We start from the raw sequence: 17,263 nt of genomic DNA, 5'->3' as shown, positions 1-17,263 counted from the left end.
AATAAGTGTTGGCACAGATGGGAAAAAGTTGGAACCCTTATGCCCGCCCTGCTGGTGGGAATGTAAAATGGTACAGTCACCGCATGGCAGTTCCTCAAAAAATTAAAAATGGAATTACCGTGTAATCCAGCAATTCTGCCCCTGGGTACATACCCAAAAGAACTGAAAACAGAATCTTGAAGAGAGAGTTGTATACACCATGAACACGACAGCGCCATTCAGAGCAGCCAAAAGGTGGAAACAAACCAAATGACAGATGAATAGACAAACACAATGGGGTACATGCAAGCAATGGAGTATAATTCAGCCTTAAAAAGGAAGGAAATCCTGACCACTGCCACAGAAAGCTGGGAGGACGTTACGCTCAGTGAAATAAACCGGCGACAAAGCAGGATATTGCAGGATTCCACTTACAGGAGGTCCCCAAGGTGGTCAAATTCATAGAGACAGAAAGCGGAATGGCAGGTGCTAGGGGCCTGAGGTGACGAGGGAATGCGGAGGTGGGGGGGTAAGTCTCAGTTTGGGAAGATGAAGGGCTCTGGAGACTGGCTGCACAACAATGTGAACACACTTAACACAACTGAACTATACATTTAAAATGATTAAGACGCTAAGTAATATATTATATGTACTTCACAATTTAAAAAAATGGTTAAGAAAACAAATTTTATGTTATGTATATTTTATCATTATTTTTTTAAAGATTTTATTCTAGCGAGCATAAGCAGGGGGAGGGGCAGAGGGAGAGGGAGAAGCAGACTCCCCACTGAGCAGGGAGCTTTATCATAATTTAAAAGAAAGGAAAAGAAGCTACAGAGATGGTAGGGTGAGGTGCCTAAGAAGATGGTGCGGAGGGGTGGGCAAGAGTGCCTAGGCCAGCGGACAGCCATGAAATCCCCGTCCGGGGAGGAGAGGAAGCTCCCAGACCATGATCACCTCCGCAAGGCTGGAGGCAAGGCGGCCCGGGGCAAGAGAGAAAGGAGGGGTAGCAGGTGGAGGTGGTCCGGGTTGGGAAGGAGGCTGGGAAAAACCAAGTGCGGATGGTGGGTAGAGGTGTGGACAATGGCCTTGATCACCTAGTTATGGGGGAAGGGCACGCCTAAAAAGGTAGACAGATGCCCCAACAGGGGCACTCACTAGCTGGGGAGAGATGCTAGGACAGTTCGGAGAGGAAGCGAGTCTGGAGGGTTCGGGGCCTGGGGGTCACAGTAGGGTCACAGGGAGAGTGCATCACCTTTCAGTTTACTGCTCAAGGCCGATGGCCCTGGGAGGGCAGACACTCGTCCTTCTAGGTCATGACTGAGTGTCCTTAGCATCAGGATGCACCTGACATACTCCAGGCTCTGGGCACATATTACTGAATCAATGAGCGAGTGAATGACAAAGTAGGAAACAAGGCTGTAGCCTCAAAGGAGGGAGGGGAGTCAGAAAGAAGCAGGTGCAGAGTGAGGGCGAGTGGGGCTCCAGGAGAGCGCCCCTCCACCCCAGAGAGAAGGGGCAGGGGAGAAGGGGAGACAGGGAGAGACAGGCTCTTTTCCTCCAAGGGAGGATGTGTGAGCCGGAGGGGACCTGGGGCGCCTACAAGGGCATCTACTCAAGCTCATGGGGCAGGAGAGGTTCAGGGGGTATAGCATGGAGTAGGGGTAGGGGAGGTGAGGAGCGGGGAGGGGGCACGTGTGCACCAGAGGCCCAGGGGGGCAGGGAGCACTGAGGGGCTGGCACAACCTGGCCCGGTTTGTGACTAGGCAGTGAGAGCAGGGAGGGCAGCAACCACCGGCCAAGGCCACACCCACTCACCTGGGAGTAGACAGTGGCGTGGACCCAGGCAAGACGGCGACTCAGGTGGTCCAGCTTTTCAGAGAAAACCTTCTGACTCTTGGTCAACTCTGCCAGGATGTCGTTCCTCTGCCCCCAGGGGGAAAGGAGAGCCATCATGCCATGGCCCCACCCCCACCCCGCCTTCCCCAGGCAGCCTGGAAGGGACCCACTGGCGCCCAGAACAGGCAAATGGGTGGGCAGACCCAGCTCTACTCTTCAATTCCTCTTCTGCCTCTGACCCCCTGGCAAGCCTGAGCAGGCCACAGAGCAGGGCCTTGGTCACCTGCACAGAACGTGGAAGTGAGACGCAGCTGAGGCTCCGTGTGCCCATGGCCAGGACACCCCAGGGACCATGCTAGGACCAGAGCTCCAGGAGCTGCTCTCACCCTGGCCAAGCCCGGGCTTCGCATCCAGCTGGGGGCAGGGGCCTGCCGGGGAAGCCCAGCCCAGGCATGCTCGGCCCTACTCCCCGGGGCCTGGAGAGATCTGGCAGAGGGGCTCAGGGGGAGTGGGGGAGGCAGGTCCCACTTCCTGCTGACTCTGCAAGTGGCCGAGGAAGCACTCAGCATCGAATTCATAATTGATGAGGAGAGTGGATGTGCGTCAGCACTTAGTGGGCAGGGGGCGGAGGCACCTTGGCACGGGCTGTGGCTGGTGATGGGGCTCAGGTCATGCCACACCCTAATGCCAGCCCCGCTCTCCCTGATGTGGCACAGTCGGGGCGGGGCGGGGGGCAGGGACAGAAAACCCGCCGGGGCAGCCCCCAGAAGCAGGGGCAGGGCAGTCCCGATTTCCTCTGCAGCCTGCCCTGGGAACCCCGAGCCCGCAAGCCACCTCTCTGTTAACAGCCCTCCCTCCCCCAAACCCACCTGCCCATCCGGGCCTTACCCGCTTGGGGCACCGGCGGAGCTTGTCCTCTGTGTCCCTCAGAGCCATTGCATACTCGTTGACGTCATCAGACACACCCACCATCTAGAGCATCGGACACCACGTATCCGGCGTGAGCCCTGGGCACCTCACTCAGCTTTCTCCAGACTCAGCCCGGCCCCCAGGCCTGCCAAGCTCCAGGTCGTTGGCCCTGCACAGCCCCCCTCCCACAAAACAGGTCAGGCCCACACGCTCCCAGCAGCAGTCAGTCTCGCCGTGGCACACATCCACGTGCGGTCACACGCACGCACTCCACACTCGAGGGCCACCAGTGGGAGACCTTGCCCAGCTGCTGGTGAACGCTGAGATTATACATCATGACGGCGCCATCCAGGACTTCCAGCAGGGAGTTCTCAGTGAGGGGCTGCTCCGGCTCCTCGGGAGGCCGCCCCAGCAGCAGGCCCTCGTTCCAGTGGCTGCCCTCAACTAGGAAGTGGGGGGAGGGCAGGGTCAAGGCCACAGGCCCTTCCAGCTCTCTCCCAGGTCTGTGGTGCCAGGCTGGGCCTCTCAGCGGGAGAAGGGGAGCCCCTTCCCCCACCCTGGGACCCAGGACTGCAGGGAGAAGGCAGGGGTGGGGGCAGGACAAGGGCCCGCCACTCTAGGCCTATTTCTGCAGCATTGACTTCCTCCCCCCGGAGTGCACTTCCCACGTCCTTGAGCTACTGCTGGGCCAAAGGACCAGGAGGGAAGGGGGGTGCAGCCTGGCTCTGCCCAGGATGGGGAACCGTACACGACGGATGGCACGCTTGGCCCTGCCCGGCACCTACTGTCCTCACGAGTCCTCTGTTCGGCGCTCAGTGTGCGGACCTTCACTTTCTCCGAGGTGCTCAGAGGCCGCCGGGGGGTCATCAGGCTCACAGCTGCTGTGCTGAGGAAGCGGTTAGCTCGGCCCAGGGTTGGAGAACTGAGCCAGCTGGGCCGGGGCAGGGGCAGCACGCCCCCCATGGCCAGAGCCTGCATGGGGCGCTGTGGAGGAGAGAGGAGGCCAGACGCCACTCAGCTCCCCGGGGCCTGGGGCCCATATAGGGCCCCGTGGATTTGTGGGGCTGGGAAATGGCAGGAAGGTGTGTGCCTCCACCTACAGCAAAGAGACCTGCTTGGTGCGAAGCTCCTTGCCTGCACAGAGAGGAAGGGCCCTGCGTGACACCCCTGCCCTTATGATAGAGGGACAGCCCGACACCAAGCACCCTGCCTGACCCTACCGCGGCACCTGGGCCGCAGCCGGGGCTGGCTCCTCGTCCTCATCCAGGTCATCCATGGTGGCCGCCTGGAGCTCCAGCGGGTCGATCAAGATGTTGGCCTTGGAGGCAAGGTCATCTGGGAGGAATGGCAGGAGGGCTCTCAGGCCAGTGGAGGGCAGAGGGGTCACAGTGGAACGGCCCAGGATGGCAAGAGAGACCGCCGCGCGCTAAGCACGCCCCACTGCCCCTCTGCCTGCACGTTCCACTCACTTGGCCCCGGCCTGCGCTGCGTCCCAAGCCCTTTGTCTCACGAGGGCCTTGACAGCAGGGGACATTCCCCATCATGCCCTCCGTCAGTGCCTCCGCTTGCAGCGCCTGCATGTCTCCCGAGCCCCCTACCCTCTACTTCTCTGCCCCACTGCTTCCTTCCCGACGAACACGAGATCCGGGGCTGTGTAAGCCTCGGCCTGTCCCACCGCGCACACAGGCCTCACCACAGACGTGTCCGCTCCCGCCTCTACACCGACAGCCGACCGCAGCACCTCTGCCTGCATCCCAGGCTCCGGTCCCCAAACACACCGGACTTGTCATCTCGGCCGCCTCCTGCAGCGCCCCTTCCTGAGGCCGCCCCATCCCCACAGCCTCCGACAGGAAGCCTGGCGTCCTCCTTAACTCCTGCCCTTCACCCCCACCTTCCCTCTACCTCCTCACTTGGCTCAGGCACTCCGTTCTCACACACAGACCCCGGACTTCACTCCCTTGCCTCAAGGCCTTCCAGAGCGGCCCCTACCCCTGGAACGAGCCCACACCTGCGTCGTGGCCCACAGGGCCCTCAGACTGCACCTGTGCGACTCCTTGGCCTCATTTCCCATCGCTCCCGGCCTGGTAGTTTCCTCTCTGGCACACCCGCGGCTTTCTATCCCCGGGCCCTGGCGGGCTGCTGCCGGCATCCCTGCCTTTGTGCTCTGTGCTCGCAGCTGCTTCTGCTCACCCGGGGAAGCTGCTCAGGCAGCGCTTATGAACGTTCCCCTCCCATCCCTGTGACCTCACCAAGATCCCATGGTCACTCCTCAGCCAGCACACGTGCCCCTATTTCATTTTCATTACAGGACTCCCAGCCTCCCCCCGGGGTGGGTGCTCAGAGGGAAGGGATGGCTGGACCCAAGAGGCCGGCGGGCAGCTCCCTGCTGGAGCAGGGCGAGATACTCGGGCGCCCTCTGGTGGGCACAGGCTATCCAGCACTCCAGGCCGAGCGGGCTGAGGGACCGCCTCCCCGCCAACACCCCCTGCCAAGCCCCGTCTGTCCTGCCCACTGCCCACAGGCCTGCACGCACCTTTGAGGGTCTTCCGAAGGTGTGAGAGGAGGCCTCCCAGGCGCTGAAGGTCGAAGTAGTCTACCTTGCCATTATAGAACACCTGGGGCGGGATGTAGGCCTCTGCGAGGGCCGGGGAGGGGGGTGAGGTGTGAGCCAGCAGTGAGCCAGGCAGGAAGACCCACTGAGAAGCCAGCCCTCTACACTGCTTAGCACTGAGGGGACCCCTGGCCTCGGCCACCCACCCTCCCAGGCACACAGCATGGCTTCCCCTCCCTCCGCCATTTCAGGTCAGTGCCCCGACAGCACGGGTTGGGATGAAAGGGGCATTCTGGCTGCGGTCACATTCAGAGAGAACCCTGCCCAGCCCTGTGGATATCCCGCAGTCCCGGGCAAGCACGGCTCCCACTGACCCTGAGGACCCTGTCCCCCACAAACACAGCCCCCAGCACCTCAGAGCCTGCCCACAGCGTCCTCTACAAAGGACTGCAGAGGACCAGATGGGCTGGGACTGAGGAGAGGAGCCCGGAACGGGCAGGAACTTGTGGGGACAGAGTGAATATGGGCTTGGCACTCTTCCAGGGTGGGGCTCCTGCTGCCCGCTGGAAAAGCCACCCATCAGGAGGAGAGAACTCAACGGGGCAGGAAGCCTGGGGCAGCCCCATCCCCACCCGACCGCCAGCTCCGCACTCCACACCATCACCAGGGGCAGCCCTGCCCAGCCTCTCTGATGAGGCCTGGCCCCACTCACCCTCACTGAAGGCGGCGTGAGGATTCGAGGCCTTGTATTCATCCCAGTAGTAGCGCAGGGCAGAGATCAACCGGTGCAGGAAGCAGACCATGTACTCAGGGGGGCAGAGCATGGACATGTTCTGCGGGCACAGGGCACAGGATACGCATTTATGCCAGCCCAGAGCCAACTCGCTCCTCATCCGAGACCGGCCCTGAGCAGAGCACGGAGAGCAGGGCAGCAGAGGAAGAGCAAGACGAGGCGGGGACGCCACAGGCTGAGAGGCGCCAAAAGGCTGCAGACCTGTCAACACAGCCAGGGGTCCATGGTGGGCTGGCCTAGTGGACACTTACCCCCCGGCCACTGGCATTCTCCTGTAGAAACTTTCGGAACTTGGTCAGGAAGATGTACCTAGAAGCTTCACCCTTTGGTGCAAGGGAAAATGAGGCTGTAAGGAGCTGGCCCCAGAGTGGACTAGCTCAGTGCTGTGGCTTAGCCTGGGCCCTGCCATGGGAACCCGAGCCAGTGCCTGCCCTCTGGGCCTCAGGGCCCAGGACCAGCACCCTTCCCTGCCAGGGACCCACGCAGGGGTCTGGGAGTCACTCACCCCATTATCATCTTTATTGTTCAGCAGCAGCTTCAGGATCTGGACCTGTAGTTCTTCCACCACTGGGGGCAGGGTGGGAAACACGACACTGAGCCCTTCTCAGCCAGGGCCTTGCCCTCAGGCTCCCAGGGATGGGAGGGGATGGCAGGTTTGAATTGGGTTCCACTCCCAGGGTCCCACAAGTCCAATCCAGACCTGGTCACTACCAAGGGCCCCCCAGTACATGCACACACAAATCCTCCACCCCCTACCCAGTGCCCCAGGCAGGGGGCCGACCTTCAATGCGCTTCTTGAGCCTTTGGCAGCCCCGTTCGTAGGCACGCCTCCGCACACGCTCCTCGGCAGTCTCATCCTTCATGTCCTTACTGTCTTTGCCCTGGGCAGGGGCAGGGGATGGAAGACAGCAGGGCTCACCCAGGACTTAACCGGGCCTGCTTCAGACAGGAGACCCCCGCCCCTACCCCACAGACGAGGCCGGGGAAGGGGCCTCACGTGCTCAGTGCCAGGTGGCTCAGATAGTCTGGGCCAGCCCTCACTGCGACCCTGCCCGCCCCTCTCAGGGGGCCCACCTCCCTGCCGGAGCGGTGGGGCCACCAGGTGGTGGGGATGAGCTCCTGCAGGCCAGCCTCCTCCACTCGCAAGGGGCTCTTGATGTAAAAGAAGACAACGGACCGGAGCACGTCGAAGCTGGTGGTCGTCAAGGGAGAGCTCTGCTCGCCAAAGGGTGAGCCATCCGCCCTCAGGCGTTCTCTCTGGGAGGCCGTCCCCAAACCCGCCTATCTCATGTGCCCACCACGTTCTCCCACCCTTAGGGGTACCATCGCTGCTATAAGTCCGTCTCCCCTGACTCTGAGTCCTGATGAAGAGCCATGGCTGTCGAGCCCGCTCAGCCCAATTCCCAGCAAGCGATAAAAAAGGCTTGTCACGGGAGCTCAAGACTGGGGCACAGGCTGGAGAGAGGGCCTGGCGGTCTCCCCGTCTCCCAGCTGTGTCTGCCTCCTGGAGGCTGAAGACCCCAGACAGAGAAGACAGCTACCAGCCCAGGCTTCTCCGCCAGGGCCTTCCCTCCCGTGACAGTCCTCAACACTGCTGGGAAGCAGGGAGAGTGGAGTCCTACACACTCTTGTAGGAACCCCCGCCACAGGACTTGGATAAGGAGCAGTGCTTTGGCTGCAGAGGTCAGGCCCCGGTGAGGCCCCCACACCTCCGTGTGGTGCCGGTGTCTGCAGCCATCCGGAAAGCCCTGCTCAGGCTGGCCAGGGCCCCTTGTTCTACCCTCCCCGCTCCGCAGACAAGGTGCTGGGAAGGCTGGGTCCTGGAATAAGGACTCACGCATTGGGTGGCTCTGGTCCCGAGCCTCCCTGGGGACCCCCTGGCCAGCGGTACACTGCCCTCCCTGGCCTCTACCGAGCCCAGAGGACACCACACGTCTGGCCTGCCTGGCGGCAAGGGGAGGATACAGGACGTTGCTGAGCAGAAACTTGCGGGACTTCTCATGCCTCAGGATGGCGATGGTGAGCCGCAGGTAGTGGATCTGTGGGGAGGGGGTGCTCAGACTGGGCGGAGCTAAGGCCCAGAGGGCTCAGGGCAGGGGCAGGCGCTCCCACCTGTAGGCCCAGGTCCGGGACGATGGGTGAGAAGCGGTAAAGCCGCAGTAGGGACATCATCAGCTGCTTGAGGCAGTCCTGTACCTCGTAGTCCTGGGGGACATATGCCGCGCTGCACGCCTGCCCAGCAGAGGCCAGGCGCCAAGACAGCCACCTGCGGGTCCTTTCCCAAGCCCTCCCTGCGCCTCCCCCATCTCGGTGGAGCCTGCTATCCTGGCCCCAGGCCGGAAGTTGGGAGCCTCACCTCCATGAAGAGCCACAGGAGGTCGAGGACCTGACGCACCACGGACTGAGCCTGTGCGGGGCTGCCCGCCTCCACGACGCCGCGCAGGAAGCTCATGAGCACAGCCTCTACCAGGTACACCTTGCGCTGCACCAAGGGCGGGCGCAGGTGAGGCGGTGGCCCTCTGCCCCACTCAGGGCACCCCTGCCCTGGCACGTCGCCGAGGCCACAGGCACAGAGAGACTCCCGGGCTCACTCGAGCGACCCCAAGACAGAGATAAGCCCTTCGGGGTCTGAGTGAGACACAGGAAGGCACCGCCCCGGAGCTCCTTGACGCTTCGCACACGCAGTTCCCTTAGCCGGTCGTGTCATTCCCCGTCAATCTTCTTTCTAAGACCTCCCCCGATACCCTCGGCTGGAAGCATCTCCTCCTCCCCTGGGTGACATCCTTGAGGTCTGAGGGCTCTGGTCACAGGGGGCCCCGGCCAGGGGATGGTGCTGAACCTCACGCACCCCAGCTTCCCAGCCCCTAGCACAGTCTGCCTCTGCCCCTCCCGGACGTGCCCTCACCAGGAGCGGCGCGAAGCGATGGAAAATGTGGGCCAGCGTGAGGAGGACAGTGGGCTGGCCTTGCAACTGCCACTCGGAGCTGTCCTTCTCCACCAGCCGGCCTTCCTGCGTGGGGGGTGGCGGGGGAGGATGGTGAGGGGCAGAGGGCTGCGGAAGGCCCCCAGCTCACCCACCCAGACCCTGGCTCACCACAGGGTCCAGCTCCACGCTGAGCACCGCCCGGAAGCAGCCCAGCAACTTCTGCGCCCGCACCAGGTCAGCATGCGGCGGGTCCTGCAGGGGCCGGTAGCCTGCCACTGGGTAGGTGGCACAGAGTTAAGCCGCCAACAGCCGGTCTGAGGCTCAGACACCCCCTGCCCCTCTCCACTGAGACCCCTGAGGAGGGGCCTGGGCCCTGAAGCAGCGCTGGGAAGTCAGAGTGCCTGGTGCGCTCTCCCTCTGAGCTCCCTCAGAGCTCTTCCTCTGTCTCTGCGGGCCCCAACTTCTCCTGCCACTTCCCGTTCTCCTCTGTTCCACACCGACCACAGCGGTACCCACCAAACGAGGCTGCCACAAGAACCGTGCTCCTCGGCACCCACCTAAGCTGCACCCTCCTCTCTGCACACAGCAACCATGGCCCCATCACCAGCCCAGAGAACTGCTGGGGCAGGGAGCCCCTCATCCCTTGCTTCGAGAGCTTCCATGCAGTCCAGACTTCTTCCCAAAAGGATATCGCAAGGGACGGCTGCCAAAGTTGAAGGCCACGGACTCCTTGAAGGAGAGGCTGATCGCTGGGAAGTAGGCCATGCCCAGGCCCCTGGACAAGTTCTCAAAAGCGGTGCCCAGCGACACGCCATTCCTGGAGTAGAAGGGAAGGCCTGTGAGCCGAATGACGTAGCCAAAACAAGCCAGGGAGCCAGGCCCTGTTGCGGCTGTCCACCCTCAGGCTACCAAAGTCGGCCTGGCCCCCTTATGGAGCTGGGAAACTGAGGGCAGCTCAGGGAGGCCCCAGAGGCCAGGCCTGTGGGTAAAGGCAGGAGACTCACAGGCAGAAGGACAGGGTGCCATCGTCCAGGTCGATGAGGCAGCTCACAATGTCCCCCGCTGCCCACGCCTGCCAGGGGAGGAGGTCTTACAGATACACAGAAGCCCAGAAGCCTGCCCACTCTGCCCCCTGCGGCTGTGTCTCCATTACCGCCCAGGGGAGGTGACCATAAGTACAGAGGACCTGAGTCCTTGCCCCCCACCCCCACCCCGTGCCCTACAGTCTCTCGCGGCTGCCCAGTGATCCCGCCAAGCTGTGAGGATGGACATGGGCAGGTAGGCTACAGGGGTCTCGGCCCTTACCTTGCCATAATTCGTCGTGGTTACATTCCACTTGCGCACCCGGTTGCCATCATAGGCATAGGAGTTGTGTGTATCTCCAACCCCCTCCTAAGGAGGAAGCGTCCATAAGGTCCAGGGAGTAGGTTAGGAGCAGGGCCACAGCCCACAGGCCATCAACCTTGGACCCACAGAGCTCTAGAGAAAGAGGCCGATGCTCTGAGACAAGGAGAGATTGCCTGGGCTGGGTGGCCCTAGGATGGGGTGGGACGCATTCCTCCACCAGAAGGCAGTCTGGGTTACAGTCCAGAGCAGACCTCGCGCGGTCCGGTGGGCTGCCTGCGCCCCAGTGAGGCCTGCGGCAGCAGCAGCTCTCCCTGGGAGGGGGCCTCTCCCGCACGTACCTCCTGATTGAAGCGGCAGTTGATAGTGCACCAGCCAATCTGCATGAGCCCCTGAGAGGAGATGAGCACCTCGTAGACCCATTTCCCTGGAATAAGCCGAGTCAGGCCTAGCAGGTGAACAAAGACTGCCTCCTGCCTCGGACAGGGGCCCACAAATCCTCTCCCCACGACCCGGGCTGCAGCAGAGCATGGTCTCACCTTTGTACACGCACGTGGTAGAGCGGATGGTACCGAAGTTGCTGTGTCCGATCACCTGGGGGAAGAGCAGGGATGGTGAGCCTTCTCTCCGGCACACAGACTGCCTCCCCGAGGGGGAAGGGCCCCATCCCCAACTCAGCTGGTGTTGGTGGTGCCTGCCTGTCATGGCCAATAGTGCACTGAGCCTGAACAGGGTGGGAAGGCCTAGGCCTGTGTCAGAAGGGATTCTAGGTCAGGAGCGTGACGGGAGGGGGTTGTGGCTGTGTTGGGAAGAGCTCAGGGCCGGAGTCACATCAAGAAGGTTTCAGGGCCGTGTCAGGAGGTTTGGGGGCTGAGGACTCAATGAGCCCATCAGGAGGGGTTTGTGGCTATAACCCCATAAAGAAAAGGTAAAGAGACCAAGGCCCCATCAGGAGGAGCTTGGGGCTGTCAGGGGGAGCTTGGGGTTGTCAGGAGGGGCTTGGACCTGGGGCCCCTCGCCTTGCCCTTACTCACCCCCAGGAGGTCATCGTCCACCAGAAGAAGCCCCTCGAAGCCACCTGTGTGGTCCAGGACCACAGTGGATGGGCCAAGCCGGCCTTCAACCTGTCCTGAAAAGGAGAGGTAGATGTGGTGTTGGGCAGGGCACAGGGTCTGACAGAACGCACGCCCAGGACCCCCAGAGCCCAGCCTGGCTCCCCCAATCCCATTCCAGAAACTGCCACATACCCTGGCTCTCCTCATCCTCATCCTCCACATGTAACAGCTGGTCCAGATGCTCTGGCAGGTTCTGGAAGTTCAGGGGTTTCCTGGGGAGAGCAGAGGCTGTGAGTCCTCGAAACCAGCCAGATGACACTAAACCCCTCTCCCGCTCCTGTTCCTCTGAGCTTCAGACAGTGGCTGCCCAGACTCTAGTAAAAGAGTTGTGTCTAGTCCCAGATTCTGGCATGCTGGGGGCCAGAAGGCTGGGCTATCCACTAAACTAAAAAGTACTAGTCCAGTGTGGTGTACCTCAGGACTTAAAAGATGAGCCCTCCCTCAGCCTTAATTTCCTTCTCTGTAAAAAGGGAACAACAGCTGTATGTTAGAAAGGCTGGGAAGATTCCAAAGCATGATGCGTGCTCCCTGCATGGCCCATAACCCGCCCACCCTCGAAGGCAGCTCTGTGCTGATTTGCCTGGAAGAGAAAGGCCGGGAGAAGTACCGATCCCCAAGGTGGCCTGTACCAATGACAGCTAGGCTGGCCCTTGACCCCAGGCCTGTGGTCCCAGCCAGGGAAGTCTGTGCCGAATGAGACAGGCCTTGGGAGGATGAAGGGATGAGCCCTCTGAGCTGCTAGCTGGCTCTGTCCTGTAACCACGTGTACAGGAACAGAGCATATGGCCTGCCTATCCGCCGTCTGCTCCAGCCACAGGGGCTGGGGACATCTGAGTGGCCCCCTTATCCTCCCAGTGCACATGCTCACAGGAGAAAGGCCTCTGCCTGATGCTGGCCAGCTCTGTCCTGAGTACAGCTGCTAAGAATAGCAGGGAATGGGGTGGCAGTAATCAGCAGGGCTCGAGTAGAACAGAGACTGGCGCCCATCTGGGTCCAGCCCACAGACTGTTGGCACCTGCTCTGCCACCTCTGATCCCAGCTCTTTCCCCATTCATTGGCCTAGACGGTAGGCTCTGGAAGGGGACAGAGATGGGCCAAAGCACCCACTCTCTGGCAAGGTAGTGTCAACCCAACCTCAGGAACCACATGCCCCCCTGCCGTGAGCTACTACTGAGCTGTAGGAGGTAGAGACGCACGAAGCCTCCTCCCCATTCCTGTTAAACCCCAAGCCAAAGCCAGGTGGTGGCCATGCCATGGGGTGCCCCACCAGTAGCACGGAAAGTTTCAGCCAACCCCATCTCTGAAGACCCCAACAGGCCCAGGGATAAAGGCTTCCATCATGGCAGTGCTCATGGGCCCCCACTTGGGAGGGCTGCTCTGGTTTTGCGCCTGCTCTCAAGAGCAGTTGGGGGAAGCCGGCCTGAGACTCAGCACTGCCCTTTGGCCAATGCAGCACTTGTCTGCCCTTTCTGGATCGCCTAGGTCCCAGCCCAGGGCTCTGCATCCACACAAGCGCTGAGTGATGGCCCCGCCACCTGCTCTCCCTCCTGGCAGCCAGAGAACCAGTGACAGCACGACCATTTCTGATATCACATGAGGCAGGGATCAGATGGCCTTGGGAACAGGCCAGGACTGGGGTTGGCATGGAGGTGGGCATTGGCCCTCCACAAGTGGGAATCCTATATGGCCACCGCAGCCACTTAAATGGAACAGGCGACAGTGTTGTCCTTTGTGCCTGCCCAGAGAGCAGACACCGTGGAAGACAGAAGAGCCCAGCTGGCCAGGGGGCTGGGACAGGGACACCCATGCCTCGCTGCAGGAAGGCAGAATCCATGTGACCCTTTAAAGAAAGAACCTAGCAAGAGTCTTAAACGTGATTGCAGTTCAAATGCTCCAGCCGCATGATTCCAACTCTCGGCACCTCTTCACAGCACTGTTTACAGAAGCAAAAGCCCCTCCAAACCAGGGGCAGTGCTAAAGGCTACAGCAGACCTCTGGCCCTAAAAGATGCCCACCAAGATTATTCGGAATTCAGAAATAAAAAACCAGGGGCGCCTGGGTGGCTCAGTCGTTAAACATCTGCCTTTGGCTCGGGTCATGATCCCAGGGTCCAGGGATCGAGCCCCAGATCGGGCTCCCTGCTCCGCGGGAAGCCTGCTTCTCCCTCTCCCATTCCCCCTGCTTGTGTTCCCTCTCTCGCTGTGTCTCTCTCTGTCAAATAAATAAATAAAATCTTTAAAAAAAAAAAAAAGAAATAAAAAACCACTCAGGGGAAAACGTTTAATGACAGATAGGATCTAAACTTCTGTATACTTTTGGAGGTGAGGGACCTGTCCACTAGCTTGATGGGTTTCACAGGTTATCTGGATTAAAACTTACTGTATTTTATCCTTTAAATACATGTAGTTTATTACATGTCAATTATTCGTCAATAAAACTTTTTTTTTTTTTTAAGAACTGAAGGTGGGGGTGACTGGGTGGCTCAGTCAGTTAAGCGTCCGACTCTTGGTTTCGGCTCAGGTCATGATCTGAGGGTCATGAGATCAAGCCCTGCATGGGGCTTCACGCTCATCGCAGAGTCTGCTTGAGATTCTTTCCCTTTCCCTCCCCCACTGCCCCTCCCCCCTCATGGGCTCGCTCGCCCATGCACTCTTTCTCTAAAATAAAAAAAAAAAATCTTTAAGAAAAAAAAAAAGAATTGAAGATGACAGAAGTTTTAAAAAATTTCTATACAGCATAATCCAAACTACATACGTCACAAAATAAGAAAAACAAAGAAATCACACTCAAGTGGTCGTGTTAGAATAACAAGATAACAGATTTTTTCTTTCTTTTTCTTCTAAGTTTCTGCTCAAGTGCACTTGTAACTTTGATCTGGACTAAGCTTAAACGCACTCAACTTGCAGGGAAAAGAGGCTGGTAGGGTCTGCACTTTATAGGGTCAGGCAGAGGCTACAGAGGACCGGGATGGGACCGAAGTGCGGGCAGGTGCACACACGGACCAGATGCTGACTGTGGAGTAGGGGTGAGCTGCTATCCTAAGGACTGCATGTGCACCACCTCCCTAACCTCCACACCCCCCTCAGAAGGAAGGTACTAACACGGCCAGGGGAGAGGAAGCAGCAGAGGCTGGAATGCAGACTCTCTGGCCAGAGGTCTCACAGCCAGGAGTGGCAGAGTGAGGAGAGAACCCAAGCCGGTCTACCCAGAGCCTCTGGTCCGGTCCTTCGGAGTGAGGGACTACCCACAGGGCCATACCTGCTGGTGGCTGCAGTGGGCGCGTGCTCAGGAGAGGAAAAGATGCGGTGCAGGTAGTCATTCAGCAGTTTCTCGTGCACGATGCCTGTGCCACAAGGCAGAGGGAGAGAAGGGTCACATGGTCGGTGCAGCTCCCAGACCGTGCTGGCCCTCAAGGCTCCTGGTCCCAGGCCAGCCACAGGGCTCAGAAAAGCAGTCACATTGGGTGTACTGCCTCAGGGCTGCTGAAGAAGAGCTGGCTCACAGGACAAGGGGTGCAGCAGGGCCTGCAGCTCATGAGACCTGGGGCTTCACTGCCTTTGTATTTTCCTTCTCCTTCCCTCAACACAAGGAGCCTCCTCCCAGCGCTGCCAGCCTTTACCTGTGACCCTGGACTTCTCAGCGTCTGATGTCAGCCTATAGCTCTTGCGGGAGAAAGACATGCTGGACTCTTTGGACGCCATCCTTCATCTCTTGAGGGCAGCCAGCGGTCCTGGGGGGCTGAGCCAGAGGCAGAGCTTATCTATTTGAAGCCAGCCAAGGGCCCCCACAATGACCTCAGTTCTGGGGTGGCAAGAAGGCCTGGGAGGTGAGGCCAGGTGCATGCACACTCACACACAAACCAACCCCAGGGTACAAGAGAGCAGGGGCCTCCCAGTTCCTACACAGGGAGGGTGGATAGGGACCCCACCACGTTCCAGGGCTCAGCACAGGGCCTGACAGAGAGTAGCTGTCACATATAGGTTTGTTGCACCAAACTAAATGTCTCAACCCCAGAAAAATGAGACCCAAGTGTCCAAAGTGAGGTGGCCCAGAGACAGACAGACCCTGTTTCCTTCTCAGCTGTAAGCCACACTGGGTCTAGCTCATATCCAGTAGAGAGAACCCTACCCCACCTTCCCCTAAGTGTGGCCCATCATCCAAGGGCTTGGTGCCATCTCCAGCCCTAAGTCCTGCTGACACCCAAGGCCAGGATCTTCCCTTCTCTTGTCCACAGGCCTGCTAGTTTTCTTCTTCCCACTCGCACGCCCAGCCTTTCACCCATCAGAGCACCACCCTCGCCCAGTCATCACTGCAGACCCTGCTGCTCTTCCCATTGCTGCCCACCCCACCCCTGCCATGGTGTTGCTGCAGCTGTTTCAGAAGATGCACTAAGTCGCTGGTGACTGCCTCAGTGATCTGGAGCTGTGCTGTCCAACCCAGTAGCCGCTAGCCATGTACAGCTATTTACATGTGAATTAAAAATTAAAAATTCAACTTCTCATATTAGCCACATTCCAAAAATTCAGTAACTACATATGGTTAGCGGTTACTGTACTAAGCACTGAAAATATAGAACACTCCCATCATCACAGAAAGTTCTATGAACTCTAGTCTGGAGCCTGGCCTTCTAGCACTGCCTTCGACTGCACTCCCATCTCTGCAGCCCAGTTCCTTATCTCACCTCACACAGGTCCTCTGTTCCCACCACACACCCTTGCCCATTCACAGCCCGCACCACGCCTGCCCCTGGGGAAGGTGACTGTCCCGCCTTGCCGCCTACGACCGGCCCTCCGCGGGCGTCCATGACTGACCGCTGCCCATCTCACACCAGAGGAGGTGCGGGGCAGATTAGACCCGGTCACTCATTTGATCAGCAAACCTTCCAGACATCCACTCCGGGTGTCAGGTGCTGAGGACCCAGGTGATAGGTGGACTTGACGTTGCTCAGGGATTCCCTGCCCCGTCGATCCTGTCCAGCCCCGCCGAGGGATCCGGGCTCGGAACGGAACCGACCCCATCTCGGAGCCCAAGGACGCAGAGAGCAGCGCATGTCTCCCCCAAGTCGCCCCCGCCCGGCCCCAAGCTCCGGAGGATCCTCCAGGCCAGCTCCAGCCCGGAGTCTCGAGTCACAGGCTGCAAGCCCTGGGCGGCGAGCACCCTCACACTGGGCCGGCTACGGCCGGGAGGGGAGCGGCAGGGACCCGCCCCGCTCGGAGCCCAGCCGCCCCTCACTCACCCCCAGCCTCGGCCGCGGCGCCCTGCTCACAACATCCACCCAGCCTCTCGTCTACGGCGCCTGTCCAGGGCCAAACCGCGGTCTTGCCGCGCACGCGCATCGGCTCGCGCCCGGCGTCCGCGCGAGGGGGCCCCCTCGCGGTCTCCAGCCGGGTCATTCCCGGCCTCGGCCTCCACCGACAGCCCAACCGCCTCCGACCCCCGCCTGCGCAGAAGCTCCTAGCCCAGCCGGGTCTGAGCACTACGTCCTAACTGGGAGCCCCAGGCCGCTTATCCCAACTCCTACCCGTACGTGGAGGCTGGGCCCAGAGATTCCCAGAACATTTGAAAGGCTACCGGCCAGGGTCCCTGCTACCTGTCACTCCCACGTCCATTCAGGCCAGACAGGTCGCCTCGCTTACCTTTCCTGGATTGGCAACTGTGACTTGGTGAGGGGAGCCTCTCTGGGCTCTGCTGCTGGGGTGTGGGCTGACTTGCCTACAGCTGGGGCTGATAAGTCAGCAAAAGGGGCAGGCTGCTTTGAGGCTGGGTCAGGGAACATTTGCCACTCTACAGGGAAAAGCTGAGGCTCA

The 17,263-nt window shown here is 60.2% G+C and overlaps 1 protein-coding gene across 1 annotated transcript in view; it reads right to left on the bottom strand.

Annotated features, from left to right (window-relative positions):
* The window catches only part of RNF123 (ring finger protein 123), a 23,577-nt gene extending 6,500 nt beyond the window's left edge, over positions 1-17,077 (bottom strand). Inside the window, exons 1-26 of the mRNA XM_081805634.1 lie at positions 16,693-17,077; positions 15,076-15,194; positions 14,715-14,799; positions 11,589-11,668; positions 11,376-11,470; positions 10,881-10,935; positions 10,683-10,768; positions 10,303-10,389; positions 10,002-10,069; positions 9,689-9,814; positions 9,166-9,280; positions 8,977-9,081; positions 8,428-8,553; positions 8,184-8,276; positions 8,037-8,110; positions 7,146-7,263; positions 6,853-6,952; positions 6,577-6,638; positions 6,323-6,394; positions 5,991-6,111; positions 5,261-5,362; positions 3,956-4,062; positions 3,513-3,711; positions 3,026-3,171; positions 2,707-2,790; positions 1,595-1,905 (exon numbers count right to left, since the gene is read on the bottom strand). Coding sequence (XP_081661760.1) covers positions 1,595-1,905; positions 2,707-2,790; positions 3,026-3,171; positions 3,513-3,711; positions 3,956-4,062; positions 5,261-5,362; positions 5,991-6,111; positions 6,323-6,394; positions 6,577-6,638; positions 6,853-6,952; positions 7,146-7,263; positions 8,037-8,110; positions 8,184-8,276; positions 8,428-8,553; positions 8,977-9,081; positions 9,166-9,280; positions 9,689-9,814; positions 10,002-10,069; positions 10,303-10,389; positions 10,683-10,768; positions 10,881-10,935; positions 11,376-11,470; positions 11,589-11,668; positions 14,715-14,799; positions 15,076-15,157 — 2,699 coding nt within the window. The 5' untranslated portion in view covers positions 15,158-15,194; positions 16,693-17,077. The remainder of the gene's footprint in view (positions 1-1,594; positions 1,906-2,706; positions 2,791-3,025; positions 3,172-3,512; positions 3,712-3,955; positions 4,063-5,260; positions 5,363-5,990; positions 6,112-6,322; positions 6,395-6,576; positions 6,639-6,852; positions 6,953-7,145; positions 7,264-8,036; positions 8,111-8,183; positions 8,277-8,427; positions 8,554-8,976; positions 9,082-9,165; positions 9,281-9,688; positions 9,815-10,001; positions 10,070-10,302; positions 10,390-10,682; positions 10,769-10,880; positions 10,936-11,375; positions 11,471-11,588; positions 11,669-14,714; positions 14,800-15,075; positions 15,195-16,692) is intronic.
* Between the last annotated feature and the right edge of the window lie 186 nt (positions 17,078-17,263).

The sequence above is a fragment of the Leptonychotes weddellii genome, chromosome 1 (assembly GCF_054177405.1).
Source record: "Leptonychotes weddellii isolate Sample4059 chromosome 1, ASM5417740v2, whole genome shotgun sequence".
In the NCBI taxonomy this organism is placed as follows: domain Eukaryota; kingdom Metazoa; phylum Chordata; class Mammalia; order Carnivora; family Phocidae; genus Leptonychotes; species Leptonychotes weddellii.
This window is presented reverse-complemented; position numbering and strand designations above follow the sequence as displayed.